At 26.0% G+C, this 23,579-nt stretch overlaps 1 protein-coding gene across 3 annotated transcripts in view; it reads right to left on the reverse strand.

Annotated features, from left to right (window-relative positions):
• Positions 1 to 568: 568 nt before the first annotated feature.
• LOC136071944 (recombining binding protein suppressor of hairless-like) overlaps positions 569 to 23,579 on the reverse strand; it is a 50,404-nt gene continuing 27,393 nt past the window's right edge. For 2 of the 3 annotated variants that reach the window (XM_065797850.1, XM_065797851.1), the window contains exons 3-14: positions 23,062 to 23,137; positions 12,687 to 12,812; positions 10,413 to 10,569; positions 10,068 to 10,202; positions 9,890 to 9,938; positions 9,526 to 9,663; positions 8,352 to 8,464; positions 7,358 to 7,498; positions 7,045 to 7,117; positions 4,921 to 5,003; positions 4,733 to 4,836; positions 569 to 1,059 (exon numbers count right to left, since the gene is read on the reverse strand). In XM_065797850.1, coding sequence (XP_065653922.1) covers positions 834 to 1,059; positions 4,733 to 4,836; positions 4,921 to 5,003; positions 7,045 to 7,117; positions 7,358 to 7,498; positions 8,352 to 8,464; positions 9,526 to 9,663; positions 9,890 to 9,938; positions 10,068 to 10,202; positions 10,413 to 10,569; positions 12,687 to 12,812; positions 23,062 to 23,137 — 1,421 coding nt within the window. In that variant the 3' untranslated portion in view covers positions 569 to 833. Of the gene's footprint in view, positions 1,060 to 4,732; positions 4,837 to 4,920; positions 5,004 to 7,044; positions 7,118 to 7,357; positions 7,499 to 8,351; positions 8,465 to 9,525; positions 9,664 to 9,889; positions 9,939 to 10,067; positions 10,203 to 10,412; positions 10,570 to 12,686; positions 12,813 to 23,061; positions 23,138 to 23,264; positions 23,341 to 23,579 lie in introns of all 3 variants that reach the window. The other variant, XM_065797852.1, reaches the window with a different exon arrangement.

Below are 23,579 nucleotides of genomic sequence, written 5' to 3' on the forward strand. Positions count from 1 at the left end.
TTTGGGGATGTTCATAACTTACTAAAATCTTTGAGTGGTGCAAAAATCAGCAAATTCTGAGACTTAGGGTTGCATGCCCTGGATGTTTTCACGTGGAATTGCCCATGTATGTGTCTATATATATATATATATATATATATATATATATATATATATATATATATATATATATATATATATATATATATATATATATATATATATATATATATATATATATATATATTATACTAGAACTTATGATATCAAATAAAAATATTTTTACTATTTGTATTATTTTACTCTTTTTAAATTTTTTTCTTATCGATTTCTTCCTATTTTTTTTGTTTGAGTAATTGAGCTGATTTTGAGCTGACGTGAATAAGTTTTGCAACTAAAATACCACTACACCCTTATACACTACACCCTTATACACTACCTATATTACTTCGCTATTGCTTGGCAAATACCACTTCGCTATTGCTTGGCAAAACGTATTTGTCCAAAGCATTGGTTACACCAAAAATGCAAAAATAAAATGCAAATAATGCTTGAATGTTATTATAATACAAAATGTGCAACCATAAGCTAATACGATAACTACAACTTTTTTCTCACACAATAATATACAATAATAATATAAGGTTAAAAAAATTTTTTACTCTGATGCTTGTATATGCACTTAATAAAAAAATAAATAAAACATTTTTTCATATTTACATAATTCGTGTCATTTTAAAATCTAACTATGCTAATATTTTCTTTTTGCATCCTAAAACGTAAAACTATAGAAATCCATAGAGAACAAAGCCCACAGTTTTCGTTACTAGTCATAAAAAAAAAATCTGCACAAATTAAAGCAGTTTAGTGGGAGCAACATAGCGAGATATTCTTTCATGTAAACCAGCTTCATCGGTAAAATAAAGTTCAGGAGTAAACGTGAACGTACAATCCGTAGGATATATTACGCCGTCATCTCTTACTAAAGAAACAGGCACACTAAAATCCGATTGCTTATATTTCCATCGATCTTTAAACAAGGAAACATCAGGCACTAGACAAATGAGTGTTTCGCTACTTCTAAAATAATCGTAAATATCGTTATCACAAAAAAACAGTCAAATAAGTAATAAAAAGAAATTTAAACGTCATTCCTGCAAAAATCAAAAACAATATTAAAATAATAGAAAATTAAAAGAACATTAAGTTCTATTAATGTTAATAAAATATTAAAATAATTCTAAAAAACGATCGCTCGTCTCTTGTTATAAAATCATATACTAAGTGACTTCGATAATTTAGTTGTTTCAAAAGAGCTTTAGATATTAATACTTTCAATAGCTCACATATACTTTTTATTTAAATACAAAACTGAATAAAAGAATTTACTATTAAAATAAAAATATTTTTTTCTTATGCAGCTTTGGGTGTAGATTATAAAGAAGTATTCATTTCTATTTTAAAATAATTTATATAATGCTAAAAACTATTTATTTAAATTTTCATTTTTTAAAAATTTACCTGCATTTCTTTTAACAGTTATTTATTACCAGTTTATTATAGTATTTATAGTTTATTACAAATACATAAACTGATTATATACCAGTTTATCTATTTATGTATGAATGTATGTATGTATAAATAATTTATTGAAATATTGCTTTTAGAGCAACAAAAAAAAAAAAATTAACATGCGTACTTTTTTCGCATACTTGGAGCTTTTTAGAACTCTTACCCTGTTTATTTATTTCGAAAGAAAAAGTTAAACATCTTCCTACGTTAAGAAATTAAAAAATTTCAAACTTTCATTAGGATTACATTTATTTACAAAACAAAAGAGGACTCGGAAAATGGGTCACGGGGAGCCAGGTATGTCAAATAAATTAATTCTATCTATAAGATTTTCCTTGTAGCAATTTTTCTATAATAAATTCTCAACAAAAAAAAAAATTTAATGAAGCTGTTTAATACCGGTTTTAGCGGATTATTAAATTAGAACATAAATTCCAGCAAGCAGAACTATCAAGGGAGGGGTGGGCGAGTTAGGAGTCATGGCATATTATTAACTATTATTAATTTTCATAAAAGAATTTATTTTGAAATCTTATCGAAAGCATTAGTAGCTCGATGCTTAGGTATGATGCTCTCTGAGCGGTATGTTAATAGTCATCAAATTTGGATAATAAAATAGTTTACTTGGGTACTAAAATATCATTTTTATTTTTTAATCTTATTGATTTTTTTAAAATGAAATATCCTAAATAACAAAAATTCAAAACAGTATAAACAAAAAGACTTTTAATTGCTAAAAAAGTTTTAAAAATTTAGTAATGTAATGTCTTTTTATGAAGCTAAGGAGAATGAAAAATGAGGAAAGAAACTTGTGTTGATGTTTGTTTAACTGTTGCATATATATATAAATTAAAAATGTTAAAAATAATTCTGTAAGTCTAAACTGACGTTTAAACTTACAGAAGTTTGTACATAACGTTATATAAGCAGATTTTTTCACATTTAAATAAATATATATATTTTTATAAATGATTGTGGTTTTTAAATATTTCTTTTATAAATTTCTATGAAATGCTGCTATGCGATATAGTTGGACTTGATTAAAGTACCCTTTAAAAATGTTAAACCATTACAATCAGTTTAAAAAGGTTATAATTTGATTTGTTTTTCTATATGTTATAAATTTTCAATAGCCTAGTGGTTTAGTGCGACGTCCTCTGAACACCCGGATGATTTCGTGGATTTAAACCCATCGCTAAGCATAAAATCTTATTTTGGTTTTTTCAATACATAATTGTATTTTCCAAACTTTGATAAAGTTAGGATAACACAATTAGAAATTAATCCAAAAGTGGAAAAAAACATCATAAATGAAATCTAAACAAAGGAACAAAAAGAAACATAAAAAAGAAATAGTTCCAACATATGTGACATACAGAGAAAAGTGTAAATGTAATCAAAACAGGTGTCAAGGTCCATGATTTGACAGCAATAGTGACGCTAACAACCAGCATAAAAACTCAGTGTTGACCAGAAACCACTCCACTTTGTTGTTCATGGTAAGAAAACTTATGAGTATGTCATAGGTCAAGCGGCAACACATAATACATGGATCTACCAATCAGGCTAAGGATTTGAAAAAGTGTTCAAATTATGCTTAGGGCAGAAGGAGAGCAACAAAAGCTATCATTTTTAGAAGTCAATAGTCATCTGGAGGTCAAGGAAAACACATTTAAAAAGACAAAAAGTTAGCATGGCACAAAGATATTTACGTTTACTTCCAAACAAATGCTTAGTTAGACCAAAACATCTGTAAGTGCTGGTGTAAGGTTATGGTCATTTTATTTGTTAAAGAACAAAAACTTGATAAGTTTGTTCTTTTGCTAAACAATTTAATAGGAAAGATTTTATATAACTTTTTGCATAAGTGCTAGTCTGTTACAAAAACTTAATATTTCTATATATAAAAAATATATATCTTTTGAAAGAACACTACAAAGAAGTACAAGACTCTAATTAAAGTTACATACAACTCTAAAAAGTTGTATGTAACTTTAATGTGGGCTCTATAAAATTAAAATTTGAGCAATTTTAAAAGAAAATGAGAGTAAGCAGAAAACTGAAGAATTTCATAAGAAACAATGAAAAATATCAAACAATACTTTGGATCAATTTAACAGTTTTAAAAGTATGTTAGACTGAAAGACTGAAAAAAAATTTTCTTTTGAAAGAATATGACTACAAATATGAAAGTGAAAGAAGGTAAATAAATTTTTTGAAAAGAAATCACTACATCCTGGATTGAAATTTTTCAATGAAAACAAATGATAGGAGAAAAGTAAAAACAAAAGCCCTTATCAACAACAAATACACTTCACAGATAATAAACACACTTCACTAATAACAAACACACTTCACTAATAACAAACACTTCACTGATAACAAACACATTTTACCAATAGCAAACACAATTCACAATTTTCAAACCTACTTGCACTTCAATCAGTTTTCAAACGATTTAAATCAATCGCCAAACTTTTCAATCAATTCAAATCAATCATCAAAGATGCATTCCAGAGTAAAAAAAGTAAATAAAAAGTAATAATAAGTAAAAATAATAAAAAGTAATACAAAGAGTGAATAAAAAAAAAAAGAAAGAAATCTTATTTTTACATTGCAAATAAGCTCTTTAGAATTAAAATTGATCAAGCAAAATTTTTAACAAGTTTTTTTACACTTTCAAAACAAAACACATTTAAACTTTTGTGTATTCACTATACGTAAAAATTTCCAGCATTGGATTTCCATTACTTTTTATTTACTAAATAACCTATAATGCTTTACATTTAGTAATTGCCCAAAAAAAGCTGTTCTCTCCATTTAGAGATCAATCTATGACACTGTTTAGTAATTTACCAACAAAGCTGTTTTTTTCATTTAGTAAACAAATGTCAAATTTAGCCAAACAATGAAATATTATTTCAATTTTAGAGAAAATTTATTTTTCTAAAATTGATTTGTTTTGCCTATAATAAAAACTAAAAATATTTGTTTCTATCTTTACTTCATAACTTTATTTTTATTATTGTTATTATTTATTAATATTATTATATTAATAATAATACTATTAATGTTTTAAGATAAATTAGTACCCTGTATTATAACTCTCAATCTATAAAAAACAAAATTAATCAATAAAAATAATAATTTATTCAATTTTTAACAATTAATTTTAAAATACCTATACATAGTTTCAGCCTCAACATCAGCAAACCAAACTTTTAAGTTTGAAGTAAATTTCTCACCATTGACCTCCATTGTAACAACATCACCCCCTCCAGTTAACTGTAAATAACAAAATGCTAACTTAAATGCTTTATTTTTAAAAAAAAAACAAGTTTATGCAACAACAAAAAATACAGAGCTTACATGCAAATTAGAAACAAATGGAACTGGAGCAATTTTGCTTTGAACTGGACCAGCTCCCTCACAAAACCTGTAAGTACTTTTATCTAAAGATAAATATCTAATAAATAGATAACAATATATTTTTAAAAAATGATATGTAAAATATTTTAATAGAAAGATTGCTTTTTTAAAATTATTTTTCTGGAACTTGTTTCTTTTTTTCTTTTTTCTTAAACAAAAGTATTATATTGTTTGTAATTAATCTTTGCTTTAAACATAGATAAAATTAAATTTTAAAACTTGTTTTCTCATACTTTTTTTTTTCCTCCCTTTATGAATACCTGCATTCTAGAAACTTTTTACATTTGCTCTGCAATCTAGAAACAATTCTAAAAAAACCATGCTTTGCATAATGAACAACAAGATTTCAAGGACTTGGTTTAGTAAATTCTGAATCACATCATTTACAGCAAATCATCTCAAACATAATTCTTTCTTTAATGTCGAAGAGTTTTCAAAAAAATACTAACTTTTTTATTTATTTCTCCACAGCAAAGATAATACAAACCTTTGCAGAGTAGGATTTCTAGAACTATAGTAAAATATAATATAATTCTAGAACTATAGTAAAATATAATATAATTCTAGAAATTCTACAAGTATAGTTGCTAACTGTAGTTAAAAAATTGACAATAAACTATTGTACTTGTTTTTAAATTTACTAAGTTTTAAAAGTTTTAAGTTTAAAAACTAAATACAAATTTTTTTATAAATTTTTAAGTTTTATAAACAGGAATACAATTTGATACTAAATATTGTATTTTTGATTATGGCAAATAATTTACTGTCATCTGCAAATAGCTTACAGATACAGTTAACTAATTCAGGCATGTCTTTGATAAATTAAAAAGAAGTGGTAATAAGACTGCCTTACTTTTAATTGATACTGGAAGCCATTTAAATACAAACATTATTAAACTCTTTGTTGTCTTTTTAACTTGTTTATTTGTCTATTTGCATATACTTACTTATTTACTTAGTTACTTTCATATTTGTATGTTTATATTTGTATATTTGGATAGTAGTTTCGGTTTAACTTTTACTTGTTGATTATTGACTTTTCATGTCTTATACAAGCATTTATTATCAATTTTTTAAATACTCTTTTCTTTTGATTGGTTGAAAATTTTTTTTTATGATCAGATGATTTTAAAGTTGATTTTTTTAAAAAAGAAGTTTTTTGTTGTAGGTTGTCCTAGTAATTTAAATTTTTTTTGGTAGTTTTTCTCAACCTCGGAGTAATATACTAAAAAATGAATTAAAAATGGTTTAACAAAACAACAAAAAAAAAAGGTTAAAGTATTACAAACAAAAGGCTAAGTATAATTAATGATTTGTGTTTAAAATTTAAAAGATGATTATGTTTAAAAAAGTAATTATGTTTAAAAAAGTAAAAATACCCAGCACTTTTATATTCAGAGTAGCAGGGAAAAATTCCCACATCTATTCTGGAAATTTTCTTGGGTACCAGGTATATATGTTCCAGATACCCAAATCAAATTATTTTGGCAGTTTTGGCAGTTACTTGAAATATATAGATTTGCAAAGTGTTCAGCTTGGATCCAAAAAAAAACAGAGGTTAAGCTGGGTGCATGACACATCTCTAAATTCTACCTTTATTTTTATATTTACTGATGTCATTTTTAAATCATTTTGAAAAATTGTAAAAAATTATATTAAAATTTTATTATTTTTATTATTTTATTATATATATTTTATAAAAATATTATTTTTTACAGTATTATTGTTAATTTTTTACAGTATAATGCATAATTTTTCACAGTATATGAAACTTAACTTTTTCCAAATGTATTGAAAATCCTATAAAAAAACCTTATTGATTTTTTACTGAAATTTTTTAAAATCTATTTTGTAAAAACTGTTATTTTTAAAATTTTGCAAAAGTTTTTGACAAATGTTCTAAAAACTTAATTAAATGCTCTCAAAAGTTATAGAAAATTTTTAAATGATTTAAACATAGAGATGTATAATTTAAATAAACTTAAAATCTTTATTTATATTAAATACAATCAAACCAGAGTAAATTACCCTAATTGGTCATTATTTGGTATTTAACTTAATCACCTGCACTGATAATTGTCCATGATGCAGCATCTGATATGACATCTCTTTTTGGGTCTTTGGAACACGGCGATGCCTTGAAATTGTAAATAAAAACTTTGATGAACATTATGTTTTAAACTGAAGAAATTTATTGCAATATAAAACACTTTAAAAGCACACTAAATGTCAAAAAAATCATTTTATAAGCTCATATAGAAAATAATTAAAAAAAGAAATTAAAAAAATTAACATCTACCTGTTTGACAGAGTTAAATAAATTACAAAAAATAAATGACAAATTATCTATACTATATATGAAAATTTAAAGAAGCACCTGAAACATTATAACTTTTTCTTGATTTATACTCAAATAACTTCGATTGGTACCTTTTACATAAAATGCAACCTTGTGTAATTGTGAAACAGGATCATCAGCATCAAGTACAACAGTTTGTTTGTCAACTTTGCGTATAATCTGAAATATGTAAATTAAAAGAAAACCTAAAACAACTCAGTACAATAGCTCGTTGTGCAAGAAAAATTTTGAATGACTATATAAACTAGAGGATACAAGATAATAGATGATCAGAAGATGGAGTAGAGATGATTTTGAGCACAGAAAATAAGGTTGTTTTCAAAACAATTTGAATTCAAGAAATTTTTTAAGAAAATTCAAACACCTTTTTAAAGGAAATTTTAATATTTTCAAATTACTAATTGCAGATTAATTTTTTATTTTTTTAATTACAATTAATGAATTATTTTTGAAAATTTATAGAAAGTGTTCCTTGTAGTTTTTTGTGATGTTTGCTTTAGTATGTAAAAAGACAACAAGGATAACAACAACGAAGATAACAAACTAGTTAAACAAAAGAATTACTTCTTTCTAAACAGTGTCAACTAGACATCATTATTGTGTAATATGTTTTTCTTTTTAGACATCTACTAGCCCAAAAAAGATAATTTAAAACTCATTTGACTTTAGCTATTATCTATTTATATATTTTTGTCAATTCGCTCTTTTTATTTTAATATAGATTATATAGATTTTTATATAGTTATAGATTAATAGAAATATTTAGGTTTATCCTCTACTGTGAAATAGCTGTAATCCTAAAAAAATTTAGGAATCAAAAAGCTGCACTTATTAATATTAGAAAAAACTTAACATCAAATTGTAACAAAAAAAGCACATAAAATTTAAGGATGCATGGTTTCCATGGTTACATAGTTTCTGCACTGTTTTGTCATATGCAGTTAATCAAAGTACATGGTTTCCACAATGCTTTTTAACCTATGAAAATTTTTAATTAGACAACAAAAAATACCATCATTGGGGTAGCAAGATTAGTTTTCACAAAAACTAGTTTGACTGTTTGTCCATAATGCACAATGCCTTCATTAACAGTGACTTCTTCTCCATCAGGTTCATTATCATTACCTAATAAGAAATATTTATTAAAGGTTATACAAACATGTTCTAAAATTGTTATCACTTTTTGTATATATACAAATACAATATTAAACAACTTTCATATAAAATATTTTGTCTAAGACTTATCCACTCAGTTATATTTATGTCCTACTGATTACCCAAGAGTATGAGCCTGAAATTGCATTTACTTAAATTGCGTAAAACCTCAGGATTTAAATATTATCAAGAAAAAAAAGAATAAGAATAATTAATTTCTTAACTATCTTGTTACATTATATTTTAACTTACTTAGTCATGTTTTATAAAACCTTTTTTTAATTTTGTTTTAATAACTTCAACTCATTTATAACTCATTTAAATTAATTTACTTTTATTTAACTTTATTAAATCAATTTTATTAACTTAGAAAATTGTTTACTATGTTTAACATTTTCTTTAACAAATTCATTTTTACACAATAAATGATTCACTAAATAAAAATAAAAAAGTCAACTTAGGAGAGACCAGACTTAATTGAAATGTTTTTTTTTTAATTTGTGAATTTCGCAACCAAAGCGCAAAATTGAAAGAAAAATTTTATTGCATAAATCTGCAAAACAGCATTTTTAAGGTGTAATTTTTGTATTTTCTTTTCTTGCACTTTTAGTCTCTTCTTATCTTTTGCAACTTTGTTTTTGTTCTTTCTTTGGTGTTTCTGTTAAGATGTGAGTCCATATTTTTCTTTAGTGTTTCTGTTAAGATTCGAGTCCAGATGTATCTTTGGTGTTTCTGTTAGGATTTAAGTCCTTCCAGTTTTTGGACCAATTTTTCAAGAAAAAAATATATATGCATCTTTAAAAATATTCTTTTCTTTAAAAAAAAATCAGAATTTTTGTTAAAATACAACCAGCATTGCCTTTTGCAAATATCTAAATAATTATTTTTAGTAAGTTTTTCTTAAAACTTATTTCAAAATAAACTTAAAAAAGTGAACAATTAATTAAAAAGATTATCATTTTCCACAAAATTCAAAAAAAAAAATACAAAACTCAAATTTCTACAAAATTCAAAAATATAAAATTACTTACATAAATGAATTGACAAAAAACCCCATTGCAAACTGCTTGCTATAAAATTATCATTCTCAACATGAAGGTAGCGTGTACTTACAGTTTGTGAACGCAAACGATTAAATAATGCAACATTTGAATTTGAAGATATGCATACTATAATATTTAAAATAAATAAACTTTTAATTACTAAATACTTTAAACTTTTTATTGATTTAAATAATAAACATAATTATTCAATAAATAAATTTTTTATTACCAAATAACTTAAATATACAAATGAAACATCAACATACATAAAAAAAAAACATATACACTTATCAATAAAACAGAAACATATACCGAAAAAACAGAAAAATATATTGAAAAAAGATAAACATACATTCAGTATTTTTAGATGACTGTTTCTTTTTTGAAGGTTTTGATATAACCTATTATAAAAAATTAAACTCTTAAGAAAGTCTAAAAATATGAAAAAAATTATGAATTTTTATTTTAGTTGCTTGTCAATTAATTAGCTTACAAAAAAAAGTATAATTTTTGAAAAAATTCTTAAATACCTTAATTCTTTTTGAATCAAAAATACCCAAGTTTTTTCCATCTTGAAATATAAGCTGAGAGTGTATTATAAAATTTTTACGCTTATCTACATCAGATATATACATTGATTTTGCAGAACAGTATGCAATATTTTCCTACAATATGAAATAATTGACAAACTATTAAACACAGTTATAACAACTAAAACTAACAACTAAAAATAATTAAAAAACTGACAAAATTAAAATTTATCTCACTTTCCTAAAGGTTTTTAAGCCCAATGAAGTAAAAATGAGTCAGTGTCTAACAAATTATTAAATAAATGATTATATTAACATTTTGGATGTTTTAACATAAGTTCTAACTTTTTCATTGATATCATATTGTTGAAAACCTGGTTGATCTGGCGATCCAATATTGGTAAAAACAAATGGATATAATTGGCAGCTTTCACCTTTCTCCTCCTTACGCTTTTTCCAACCTTTTCCACTTAAATATACGCATGGTGGTGGGCAAAAAAATCTAAAAAAAGATAATATAAAATTTTGAATAAATTTTTTTCAAAAACTTAAGAAAAAAAAAGAAGTTACATAATTTTTTATGTGGTGTTGTTAGCCTAACCTAGCAATATGTTATGTGGTGTGGTAACTTAGTAAGTTAACAGTTGTTGCCTAGCTATATATTTTGTATGCTATAGTTTTAAAAACAGAAAAAAAAGAAAAGCCACTTGATATCATGATCCCAGAATATCCTTTAATACAAGGTTTGGGGTGGGAATAAAAGGGTTGGTGGGATTTGTCCGGATGTAATAAACAGAGGGAAAAAAGGAGGGGGGAAGAGGGGGAAGAGGGTCTTAAACAAGTGGTTGGGAATTTTTAAATGTATTTTTATTAGTGAGTTTATACTTTCTAATTTTTAAAACCAGTTTAGTTTTGAGATAAAGTTTTTTTAATGATAGCATGTAAAAGTAAATAAATGGGGGAAGCGTCTCAATAAGATTTGGTTTATAAATAGAATTATATTTTGGGATATCCCAAAATATAATTCTAAATCTGGTTATATCTTCTGCAGGAGAAAACTAAATTTTGCATCAAATCACAATCAATAAGTAAATGAACAAAGGTGGTAGCAAGAATTTTTATCCCTACAACATGAAAGTAATGCCTATGAAACAGTATCATTATCATAAATAACGATAACTATTTAATTATCTTTAAAGTAAATTTAAAGATAAATAACTTTTTTAAATTCTGACATGGTTCATTCCTAATTCTCTTGTCTTGATTTACAAACATTCTATTTAAATGATTTTAATGTTCCTAATCAAGTTTATGCTGTTAAATTCTACAGCTTTACAGCCTGTTTTCATACTCTGGGTGGTTGCTTGATCTCTTTTTCCTTTGCCAGTTGGAATTATAAAGATAAGGAAGTGCTTCAATTGCTTTCTGTTTAAATTCTCAAAGAACTATTATAGTGTTGGATGAGTTGTAAAATGTGTTGGATGACAACATGAAACTTTAGAGTGATCCAATCAATAGATGAAGCTCTATTGGCTTAAGCATAACAAAGACAAAAAATTTATCAAAGTAGTAATGATAAGTGCATGGAAATCTCAATGAAGTTTCCTTGTAAATTACAATTGTAATCAATGTTTTTGTAAAATTTCAAGTTTTCATGTTTTTTGCTCAATCAATCAAAATTAGAGTGGAAATTTTTTTTGTCTATCAGACTTGAAACAACTTGATTAAATGTTGATACCAGCTTTTTCATTTCAAAAATTAACAGCCCTATGTTGTACTGCACATGATTTTTAGTTATCATATGTGTTCATTAAAAATCTATGCTTTTGATGATGAAATTTGCAAATAATTCAGAAAAACTTTTTTATGCAAAACATTTTTATGTCAAACTAAAATGTTACATGGAAGAACTAGCCTAATCCCTCCTACCTGCTTAGACAAACTGTTTTATGAAGTTATGCTTAAAATAATGACTGATGGTGCAAATCTTTCAGCTGCCACTGAGTTTTTTTTACATGACTACAGCTTAATTCTTTTCTTTTTCAGACTTAGTTGTGTAAAAGGTTCTTGCCAACTTTTGAAAAGCATTAAAATTTAAGTATTAAATTAATATACAATTTTATTTTTTTGTTTATATACACAGTTATACACAGTTTTTTTTTTATTTCTCAGCATTTGACTTGAAGTCTGCTAGTATTTATTTTGGCACTTTCAAGCAAAACATGAAGCCTCAGATTTATAGCCTCATTTTAACACTAAAATAATTCTGCATCTAGACTTGATTTGAAATTATAAATATATTAATATAATTCAGAAAAAAATTCTCTAACTATTCATAGCTATAAGGCTATTATTTCTTTACTATATTATTTTATTAAAAAGCTCGCAAATTTTAAATGACAATTATAATTCAAGGAATTTTTGAAAACTTTTTGAAAATCTAAAAAAAGGTTTATTTAAATCTTTTCAATCACTTAGGTTCTTAGTTATTTAGTTTTGATTACCATAGTTTCCCCTAGCACTTTGATTTCTTTGCAAATATCACTAAATTAAAACGAGTGAAAGTTGAAAAATACCTAAATATGATTTTGATTTGTAAACAACATATAAAAATTTTACCTTTTCTCATTACCATATGATTTTTGCGCAACTTTTGCGTGCAAAATAGTCACAATGTAATGATCTCTCTCTTTTAAATATCTGTTCATATTACTTGCTGTTAACTTTCGAGGAGCTTGCTCAAATCTATAAAATATCTAAATATCTCAATTCACTCTGAAGAGTGCACTTTTGACATGTGAGAAGACAGTGGCTGTACTGATATACACTCATTTAAATAACCACACTGGTTATTTCAGTACTACCACAGGTTATTTTAGCATAGTCAATTGGCAGAATCAACTCTTAACTACTTAAAACAACTAAAAACAGATGCAAAACAAATTTGCAAACTATTTATGTAATTTTTTTAATAGTTTTTTTAATGATTGCATAACAAAACATTTCTAAAATATATTAATTACCATATTACAAAATACAGAATCAAAGTGACACATTTGCAACAGAATTAACTTTATATACAATTATAAAATATGCATATATTTGTTGAGCTAATTTAATTTGATGCATTTATTCATGAAAAATTACTTTTGATAAAAAATCTATTAGAACTCAAAATTTTGTACCTCTTGATGCAATCTTAAAATCTATTATTTTGTAAACAATAACAAATAAGAAGTTGAAGCTGCTTCATTATACATTTCGGTTTTCACTGGTTATTTCTGTACAAATCTCTCCTATATTTGCTAATATTTAAACAATTTAGAGCTAAAATAGATACCAAAACAAGCAAGGAATGTTACAATCTATCCAACCAACGATGTGAACCGTACAATGCTTCATTAAAATCTTCAAACTGCATTAAGAAATACTCAAGAATGTGTAATTTGGAAAGGCCAAACATTTGCAACATAAAATAATATCAAATTAATAAGTAAACCACTAAGGAAAAAGTTTTGAATTAAAAAAAGCAAAAAAACTGTAGTAGATATATTTAGATACTTTAAGAATCCTGGCTTTTCTCCCATCAAAAATATATATATGAATATATAATAAATAAAAATATGAATGATTAAATGAATACTATAGAGTTAATAAATGTTATTGATGTTTTAAATGTAGAAATCTTGTTAAGAATTTTATTAAGGAAAAAAATATGAACAAAATAATGTAAAATTATAACTAAAATATTCACACAACAAAATTCATCAATAATTTTAAGAAGATTCATATCTGTCAAATGTTTTATAATATATGCATAACTTAATTTCTTGAAATACAGATTTCTTTTTGATTCTCTTAAAAAAAAAATTTAAAAGGAATTTTGTAAGCAATAAAAAAGTTAATTAGACATTATTACACTTTTATCTCCACAAGATAAAATAATAGAAAAACTATTGTTACAAGCACGTGTATCTAATCTTCAGGTTTGTGTTTGCTTAATAGAAATTTATTTTCGTGGAAATTTGGAAATCAACTCTGTTTTTTTATTTAGTAGCTCTTCGACATTTTTATAAAATAAAATTATTAGCTTTTCATATAAACAAAATAAACATTATATATGTATATATATATATATTTTTATTTAATTTATATTTATAAATCTTTATTGTACAATTTTATATACATCATTAAATACTAAAAAAAAAGGTTATCAAAAATGCAGGCAAGCATTATTTATGTATTAAAAAGGCAGTAGAGCTCCCAATGTTTTGCGGCAGGTAGAAGTCGCTGACACCATAACAAAGAATACAAAGGTATTTTTAAATAAAAGATTGTTGATTGGTGGTGGTCTTTGCAGTGCTCAGAGTAAATGGGTATCTGCTTGGATTTCTGCTGTTGGTGTGAACTAAATTAGCGGTTATAGGATGGTATAAGTCAGCAAGGATCCTTTTAAGGATTAATACAGATCTTGTCTAGTAACTCTTTAATGGAAAAACTAATATTGAAGCTGCTCGAATTGGTTACATCAATTCCAATAATGTTTAGGGCATTTTTATAGAAATGCATCTCTTGTTTTTGCAGCAGGACTGCATGAAGTAAGAACAGGAGCACTATATATCAAGTGACTAATACCGTAAGATCTATAGACTTGTAGAAGGTTGAGTTGAGTGTGCCTCATTTGCTTAAGGCATTTGAGTAGATATGGTACTGATTTTATATTGTTGTGCACTTTTGGCATTGTTTATCCCAATCAAGATTCTCATTGAGCATGATTCCAAGGTACTTGTAGCAGTTGACATTTTTAAGCTTAGCATTGCTGAGTACGAGAGAAGGTATAACTTGAATTTCGGAGCACCTAGGTTTAATTCAAATGATTTTACATTTAGAGCTATAAAGTTTCATTCCATTGACAACAGACCATAGTACAACACCATTTAAAATGGATTAAGGTAAGTTGGCAGGAACTTTATTGTAGATTATACAAGTTAGGCTGTTGTCAGAATATTTTTGGAGAATAATTTCAGGTGGGAGATGGGAGTTAATGTCAGAAATGAAGAGAATGAACAAAATTGGACCAAGAAATCTTGAATTACTCTGTCTTCAATGAATTTCCAGTCAGTGGTGAGATCAATTGTTTTAATCCTTTGGCGACAGTAAGATAAGTAAGCTGCAATACAGGAAGTGAGCCAGCTAGGTAGATTATTTATTAACTTGAACAATAATTTGCATGACTGACAAGACCAAATGCTTTTGCAAAATCAAAGAATATTGCAAAAAATGATTTGTTATTATCTTTAACATAACTCCAGTCCTCTATAATTTGAATAATAGAATCCATTGTACAGCGCCCTAGAAGGAAACTGAACTGTTTGTTTGAGACCCATATGTGCTTGGTCTGATGGATAATGAAACTTGTAATAATGCATTCAAAAACTTAGATATTTTAGGAATTGGTATTATGTTTGCTGATTTCCATTAGTCAGGTAGGTAACTGTTTTCTATGAGGCAGTTAAATAGGAAACAGAGTGATAGGGCAATTTCAAAGCAAGCAGACTTGAGTAAAAGTGGAGAAAGATCATCTGGTCCTGATGATCCTATCTTTAGTATGTTGAGTTGGTTGAGAATGTTATCAAGTGTAAAAATGGGGGTTAAAAGGTGAGTTTACTTTTCAGTAGATGAAGAACTAGAGGTGAGGTTGTTTCTTACTGATACAAACACTATGAAAATGATCGTTTAATTGGTTTGCTAATGTCCAGAGATAGGGGTGGTGATTAGTCCTTCATCTGCAATCTCTATGATTTTTCACTAAAAATCAGTTTTTCCATTACTTAAGACAACTCTTGGAATTAAGGTAGGTATTCAGCAATGCCGAACTAACGGCCAACCTTAAAGCATTTGAGGTTGGCAAAATATTGCCAACCTCGTTTCTATGTTTTATGGTAAGACCTTTGTATTAAATTTTTTTTGCCAACCTCTGAAAGATTGAGGTTGGCTAATTATTGTCAACCTCATTTTTCCTAATTCCAAGGGTTGCTTAAGATGATGTTGAGAATAGTTGATTTTCAGGTAGGATGTGCATTAAGGTGAATGAGTTGGTGAGAACGACAGATAAAATCAGTAGAGCAGCCATTTAGATCCCCTGCAAGAATTATTAGTGAAAGTTGCCCAACGCGCAGCATTATTACTAGACAGGAGGAGGATCCACAGGGTAGCCATTTCGGGTATACACGATCAATTGTTAACGTCTCAACATTAGTTAAGTAAAAAATACCAACCTGACAATTAGAGCTAATTTGTGGAATATAATGATTCATTATTAACAAAACTTATCATTAAAATATCAAATTTTAAAGCACTTTTTATTGAAGCAATATAACTGTTTTACACATTAAAAAAAGTTAGTTCGTTATTTTTTCAATTTTAATAATTCAAACCTTTAAACAATAAATTTTTTGAGTTTGAATTACAGAAAGATATTTAGTATTGTTAAAATATTAAAAATTTTTACTGCTTTGCTTTTATTCAAAAAGCAATTAAAACCACTGCAATTTTAATGACTTTAAATTAGGCATTTTCAATAAAAAATACTGTGTATTTTGAGCATGCTCATATTACACAAAATTGGTATCTTTAAATAAAGTCCAAACTAAATTTTTTCATGCATTTTTCAAACAAAAATGGAATAGATTTCTAGCTAACATAATTTTCTTTATGAAAAATTAAATTTCATTAATTTAACATAAAAATTTCGCTAGTGTTTTTTTATTATATAGAACACATTTAGTTAAGTGCAGCAGACTATTTTAAAAAAAGTTGTTTTTTCAACCACCCTAATATATATACGTATATATATATATATATATATATATATATATATATATATATATATATATATATATATATATATATATATATATATATATATATATATATATATATATATATATTACCCCTACTTATATTACGCTAATCTACCTTCTTAAGCAAGAGGTTCGAGTTTGATCTTCACCACACCCCTGGCAGTACTGCTATCAACTTGTTTCTCCACACAGCAACCTTGTTTCGACGGTTATAGAATTGAGAAGGTTTGTGTTTCGAAGTTATAGAATTGAGTGATAAAAGTGATTGTAACCACAATTAAGTAGCCTCCTTGTCTGTAGTGGCTTTCTGGGCCTTAAGGAGGTGAATTAACATTTAAAAAAATTGTCAGTCAATGTAGCAGCACTCCTCACTCCTCATTGTCTATTTGTCAGTCGATATATCAGCACTTTTTGCATGCTCTACTAATTTGTCAGTAGATGTATGTAAACAGTAAAAAAATAAAAATAAAAACATTCTGAATTATTTTATTTTTGAATGTTTTTAAAAACAATATAGCTTATTAATTTGCATTTTTTTAAAAACCTTATCAGTTTAATAATTTTGTAATTTTTTAAAAATTGATAAAATTTAATTAAAATTAAATTAAAATGACGCAATAAGATATTCTCTCCAGCCACCCTATTGCCAAGCGGGATCCTAAAACTTCTAAATAATTTAAACTTCTAAAGTTTCTTAATAATTAAGAGATTTAATAATAATAAAATGATTATTAATAAAAAAAGATATAATGAGATTTCTGTTGGCAACATTCCTAAAAAACAATCTGAAAGTCATTTTTCTTTATTATCATAATTTATGCATTTTCATCAATATATGCTTACATTAAAGAGTAAAAACAACAACATGAGTTAACAATTATGCTGATTTTAATTTTTTTTTACAATTCTTTACTCAAAAAATATCTTAAAGTTTTGAAAAATCATATCTTTTTTCAATACTTTGCAATCAGTTCAATTCAAAGTAAATTTTTAATTACTCAAAAAGTAGAAGCTTGTGTTAACCGAGTGGTTAGGTATAGCCAAGTCATGTTGAGTTGGATTAAGATCATTGATTAAGTACGCTATTGCAGTATAATGAATTTTTTCATTCCAGACAATTTAATACTCAAAAATAAATACTCAAGTTTGACGGACATGTCCGATAAAAAATAAAAAAGTGTGATCAATTGCCATTCCTGACCACGCATAGAATATATTATTTTTACAACTTGACCGCACAATTTGTTTTGACAACTCTAGGCGTTTCAAAATGCACTGAAAATAAAAAGAAAATTTGTAAGATAAATTCCAAATATAAATCTAAAAAAATAAAATCTAAAAGAAAAAGAAAAAATCTAAGCTCAGAAAACTAAAACTTGAAAAGGAAAATATATTTGTTACCTTTTTTAAAAATTACTATACCATGCGAAATGCTTTGTAAATTGTTAATACTAAACTAAATAAATACTAAACTATAAATTTAAATTAATAACTAATTGCGACCTTTTAATATAAATGATAAAAACCGGGCTATTTAATTGATACTTTGAGGTCTTTTAAAAAATGAATTAACTCAAAAAAATGACATATTTTATTAACGTAGCTGTGTGCTCAACTTCAATTTTTGTTTAGGGTAAAAAATTAAAAGTGCAAAAAATGAAGTTTATATACAATATTAAATTTATTAACTAATTATTAAATAAATTAAATGTCCAGCGCCTATTTTGAGCCCTGCCATTGAGTTTAGCTGGAAAATTGATCGAAAGTGATTGTTTTTACAAAATGTACAGCACAAAAAATGATAGGTTATTCTGTTCTATAGATAAAGCTTGTCAGGGAGGTCATCAACTGTAAAAGTTGTTTGCTGGGCTGTTTCTACCAATAAAAAAAAAGGTTTCTCAAAAAAGCAATTTTTAATAGTCATAATGCTGCCACAATCTGAACATAGTCTTTCTTTTTGCATGTTTAGAACAACATCGCTAATATCAAAAAAATGTTCTTTATAAGTCTCTTTTTAGTAGTTTGACAGTTTTTGCATTCAGTTGTGCCTTCGTAAGATTATAAATCAGTTAAATACTTAATGAAAAACTCATATTCAGATCCAAAATGATCTATTAGAGAGCTTCCATATGGTAAAATCTTACAGATTTTTACTATCCAATTACTTTTTGCTTCATCCCATTTATCTTTATCTATTAGCTGAATTATATCATATAAAGATTTTCAAAGGACTGCTTTGCAAAAGGTTCAACAAGTTTGGTGTGAGTTGAACTGATGTCCAAAGGAATAAAAGAAAACAATCAATTGTTCAAGTGTTATTAGTAATGAGAGCTGTTGAATTAGACTTTATTGTACATTTATATCCCTATTTAGGCATTTTTAAAAAGAACCATTCTAGGTTTTTGTTTTTATAAGGTGATTAAAAAGTTTTGAATTTCTTTAGTGATGACAGTATCTGTAAGGAATCATCTGGAAAAGTGTTCTTCTTGTCAGAGTTTTGAACTTTAACTATTTCTGACTCACTCAACCTAGCTCTTGACCTTTGCCATTTCTTTTATTTTCAATTTTCTTTTCGTAGACTTGTTTATCATCATCATTCTCATCATCACTATTTTCTATTCTCATCATCACTATTTTCTTCTATATTCTATATCTCATTTCTTCATTCTATATCTTCATTTCTTCATTCTATATCTCATCATCACTATTTTCTTTCACTAAATTCTTTAACTCTTTTTTTGTCGCTTAAAAAAAATAAAATAATGCTTGCGATGTGACTACAGCAACAGACAGTATGCATTCCTATTTTACTGGTACAATACCAAGAATCGATGCCAAATTGATCATTGATGTTGGGTATGACCAAACACCTTTGTTTATTATTTTAGAAGGTTGGGTTATATTAATTATTTCATTAAGTCTTAACTCAAATTTTCCTTTGTTAAGATGCTTCAATATATAACTCAAGCTTTGCCAAAACTGATAGGAACCTATAGTTATATAGGTTTGAATTGTGCTTTGATCAAGTACCACAAAATCTTTAATATCTTGGGATTCCAATTTAGTTTAGGCACTTTTAATGTGAAGCTTCTTTTCTTTGACCAATTTTCTGAGTAAGTTCTCTTTCATAGTTTTAATGATTTCTACTTTGTTGTCATTAATGGAGAGTAATCTTCCAAAATATTTATTAACCAACACAGCAACAATCTGGTAACCATCTAGCATACGAACAAGTCTTATGTTGCGAACTTTATCAAAGCCTCAAAACGATTGCTTAAGGAAGATATAGATAACTTTGCTAACCTATCGAGTCTCTGTAACGAAGTGTGACAAAGACAAGCTGGCATTTTTGGATCAAGTTTATAATCTTTCTTAAGCTCTTCAATACAATCACCAATCTGCGATCCAATATAATGACATCATTTGGTTGAATTACATAACATAAGCTTCGATCCTTATTAGAATCTCACTTAATATAGTCGCGTCAATTTTTTGTTGCTTCGAAAAGGTCATAAACATCTAAGATATATCCAATAGAAAAACATATCACAAGTGGCTTTACCAAGTGTTTCTTTTTTTGGACACTATGTTTCACGCTGAAAAACGTTATTGCTACTCTTTAGACAATAGACAATTAAGTTCCATCTGCTAATAATATCAATTGATCACCAATTTAGCAATAAGGCTAATGTATTTTAATAATTCGTTTCTTTGGATGTGGTTCACGCTTAGATTATTTGAAACAAAATCAATGGTAAGTGACTCTTTGACTTCCAAATTAAAAAACATCGATATTGTCAAATGATCTAAACCAGTTTTGAGCCAGAATAGATATATTGCCAAAGCCTGGGTTTCAGTGCGTGGGATTGAATTTCTCATTGAATCAAGTGATTCGCTTATTTCAATAAATTGTTCTCTTGTAAATCCAGTTATTTTAAGACATTTATATTCAATCAAAGTTGTTTTATACATGAAAAAGAGAAATTTGAAGTACAGAATTACGCATTTTTTTGAAAAGATTTAATCTTTTCTTTTTGAGTTTTATATTAGCTTTACCAATCGATAATGTCTCCATACTTTGTTTGATTAATAGAGCTAATGACCGATAAAAATGAATGCTGCAACACCTCGAACCAGGTGAAATCAATATATTTTTTTGAACAATCACTTGAACAATCGCTTTATTAGAAATGTTTTCCAACTTTTTGTATAAGTTTTTCTTTCCACAAACAAAACAGCTTTTGTGAGATGAAAGAGTACAAAAAAAATCTACAAATATTGATTCATCATCAGGATTGTATTTTTTGACAGTTGTTTCTTTTAAAACAACTTGTGAATTTGAAACTCTAGAATTATCTTTGTTGCCTATTACACTTTTAGCTGAAAATACTGATAAATCGCTTACTGGAAATGAAAATGAGTTATCAGGATTCCCAGTATTAATTGAATTATCGTTTATAGATTCTTCATTATTATTATTACTTTTTATTTCGTTGTGAAGCATTTGAACACTTTTTACAGATTTTATCATTTTTCTTAATCAAATCCAATTCTTTCTTTCGAATTTCATTTAAACTTTTAATATTTTTCTCTGAACTAACTTCACTAAACTGTTTTAGTTCTAAACGAACATTACAGCATGCGAAATGCAAATATCGAGCATATTTTTTTGCCATTTAACATTTAGCAACCAAAAAACTAACTACACATTGAATATTTTTATTTTAAACTATTAAAGGTTCAAAGTTATGCGGAAGCAGATAATCATGTTTCAAAAAAAAATACTAACACGGTTCGTCATGCTGGTTTGACAAGGTTTTAACTGAAGTTTTTTATATTAGGAGAATTTTTAATAAAAAAAATTTTAATTTTTAATTAAATAATTTATAGTATTTTCTATTTGTTTGTGTATTCTTCTTTTAGTTGATGTTTAAAAATAAATAAATAAATAAAAAATAATCATATAAATATTTTTATTTAGACATTGAAAAAAAAAAAAAAGACAAAAAGATTTATTTGCTTTTCTCCTAATATTGTAAAAATCAGTTTGAACATTGTCAAACCAACGTGACAAGTTAGAGCAAAACAAAGCTGCCAAAAATAAAGAGTTATTTAAAAAAACTGATTATTTGGACTATTTATTTGATTTTTCCTAAATATTACCAATTTTTTTTGTGTCATTTCAGAAGATTTCATGGTGATATTTAATAATAAATTGATTAAAAAGCAAAATTTTGATAATAAGAAATGATTTTCTGTGGGCAAAATTTACATGCTTATCGCGTCATGCTCTTAAATGGTTTTTACATTAAGTTTATTTGATTTTGCCTTCTTTAAACACAAGGTGTTGTTAAGAGCCATTTTTCACCATAAACGGTAAATTTAGATGTCAAACTACAGGAACATATATATATATATATATATATATATATATATATATATATATATATATATATATATATATATATATATATATATACATATATATATATATATATATATATATATATATTTATATATATATATATATATATATATATATATACATATATATATATATATATATATATATATATATATATATATATACATATATATATTTTTTTTTTTTTTTTTTTTTTTTGTTTTGTTATTTCACCTCCCCAAGGCCCAGAAGGCCACTACAGATGAGGAGGCTACTTAATTGTGGTCATAACCCTCTCTCAACTCTATAACTTCGAAACACGAACCTTGACGAACAAGGCCGCTGCGCGGAGATACAAGTTGATTTCATATATATATATATATATTTCATATATATATATATATATATCATTTTCATATATATATATATATATATATATAAACAAATAATCCAGAATGAGAAGTTACAAAAAAGACTCCATGGTATACAGCCAAATATTAATTATTTTTACTAGGACTCTGGAGTGCAAACTCTAAAATTAACAAGGATTAATAAGATATCAAGACTTCTTAAAACCCTTCTATCTCACTTTGAGTTTAAAAGTTCCTATATATAAAAATATAGGGGCTCCATGAATACACTATCATGATTGAAATAATAAATAAACTATGGAGTCCTCTTTATAACTTTCCATTACAAGTATAAACAAATAAAAATGTAAAATTACTGGGTAATATGATTAACTGATTGATAAAGACAGTTTTCTGGCTGCACAGTGTGATAAATGTAAGATGACTCTACACCTAAAAATATATATTAATTTATACATAAAAATTAATTTAAAAATGTAATAATAATGTCATAAACTCATGACAAACAAGAACAATTCCATATACATTTATAAACTTTTGCAACACATAAAGAAATTACATTGTGGCAGATGATATGGAGTAAATTTATCATGACTTCTTCTTCTTAAGTCCTTCATGTTATACTACTAAAGCATCTATAGAAAATTATATCTTGAATCTTTTTATTGTTACAAGGTTAATCTATACCATCATCTAATCTTTTTTTAAAGCTATTTTTAAAGGGTGAAACTCTAAATGTATAACAATAATTAACAATAAATAGACTAATATTTAACAAATATTTCGGTTATAAAGTGGTTTAAAGGCAAAAGATATATATATATATATATATATATATATATATATATATATATATATATATATATATGTATAT

The sequence above is a fragment of the Hydra vulgaris genome, chromosome 05 (assembly GCF_038396675.1).
Source record: "Hydra vulgaris chromosome 05, alternate assembly HydraT2T_AEP".
NCBI lineage: Eukaryota > Metazoa > Cnidaria > Hydrozoa > Anthoathecata > Hydridae > Hydra > Hydra vulgaris.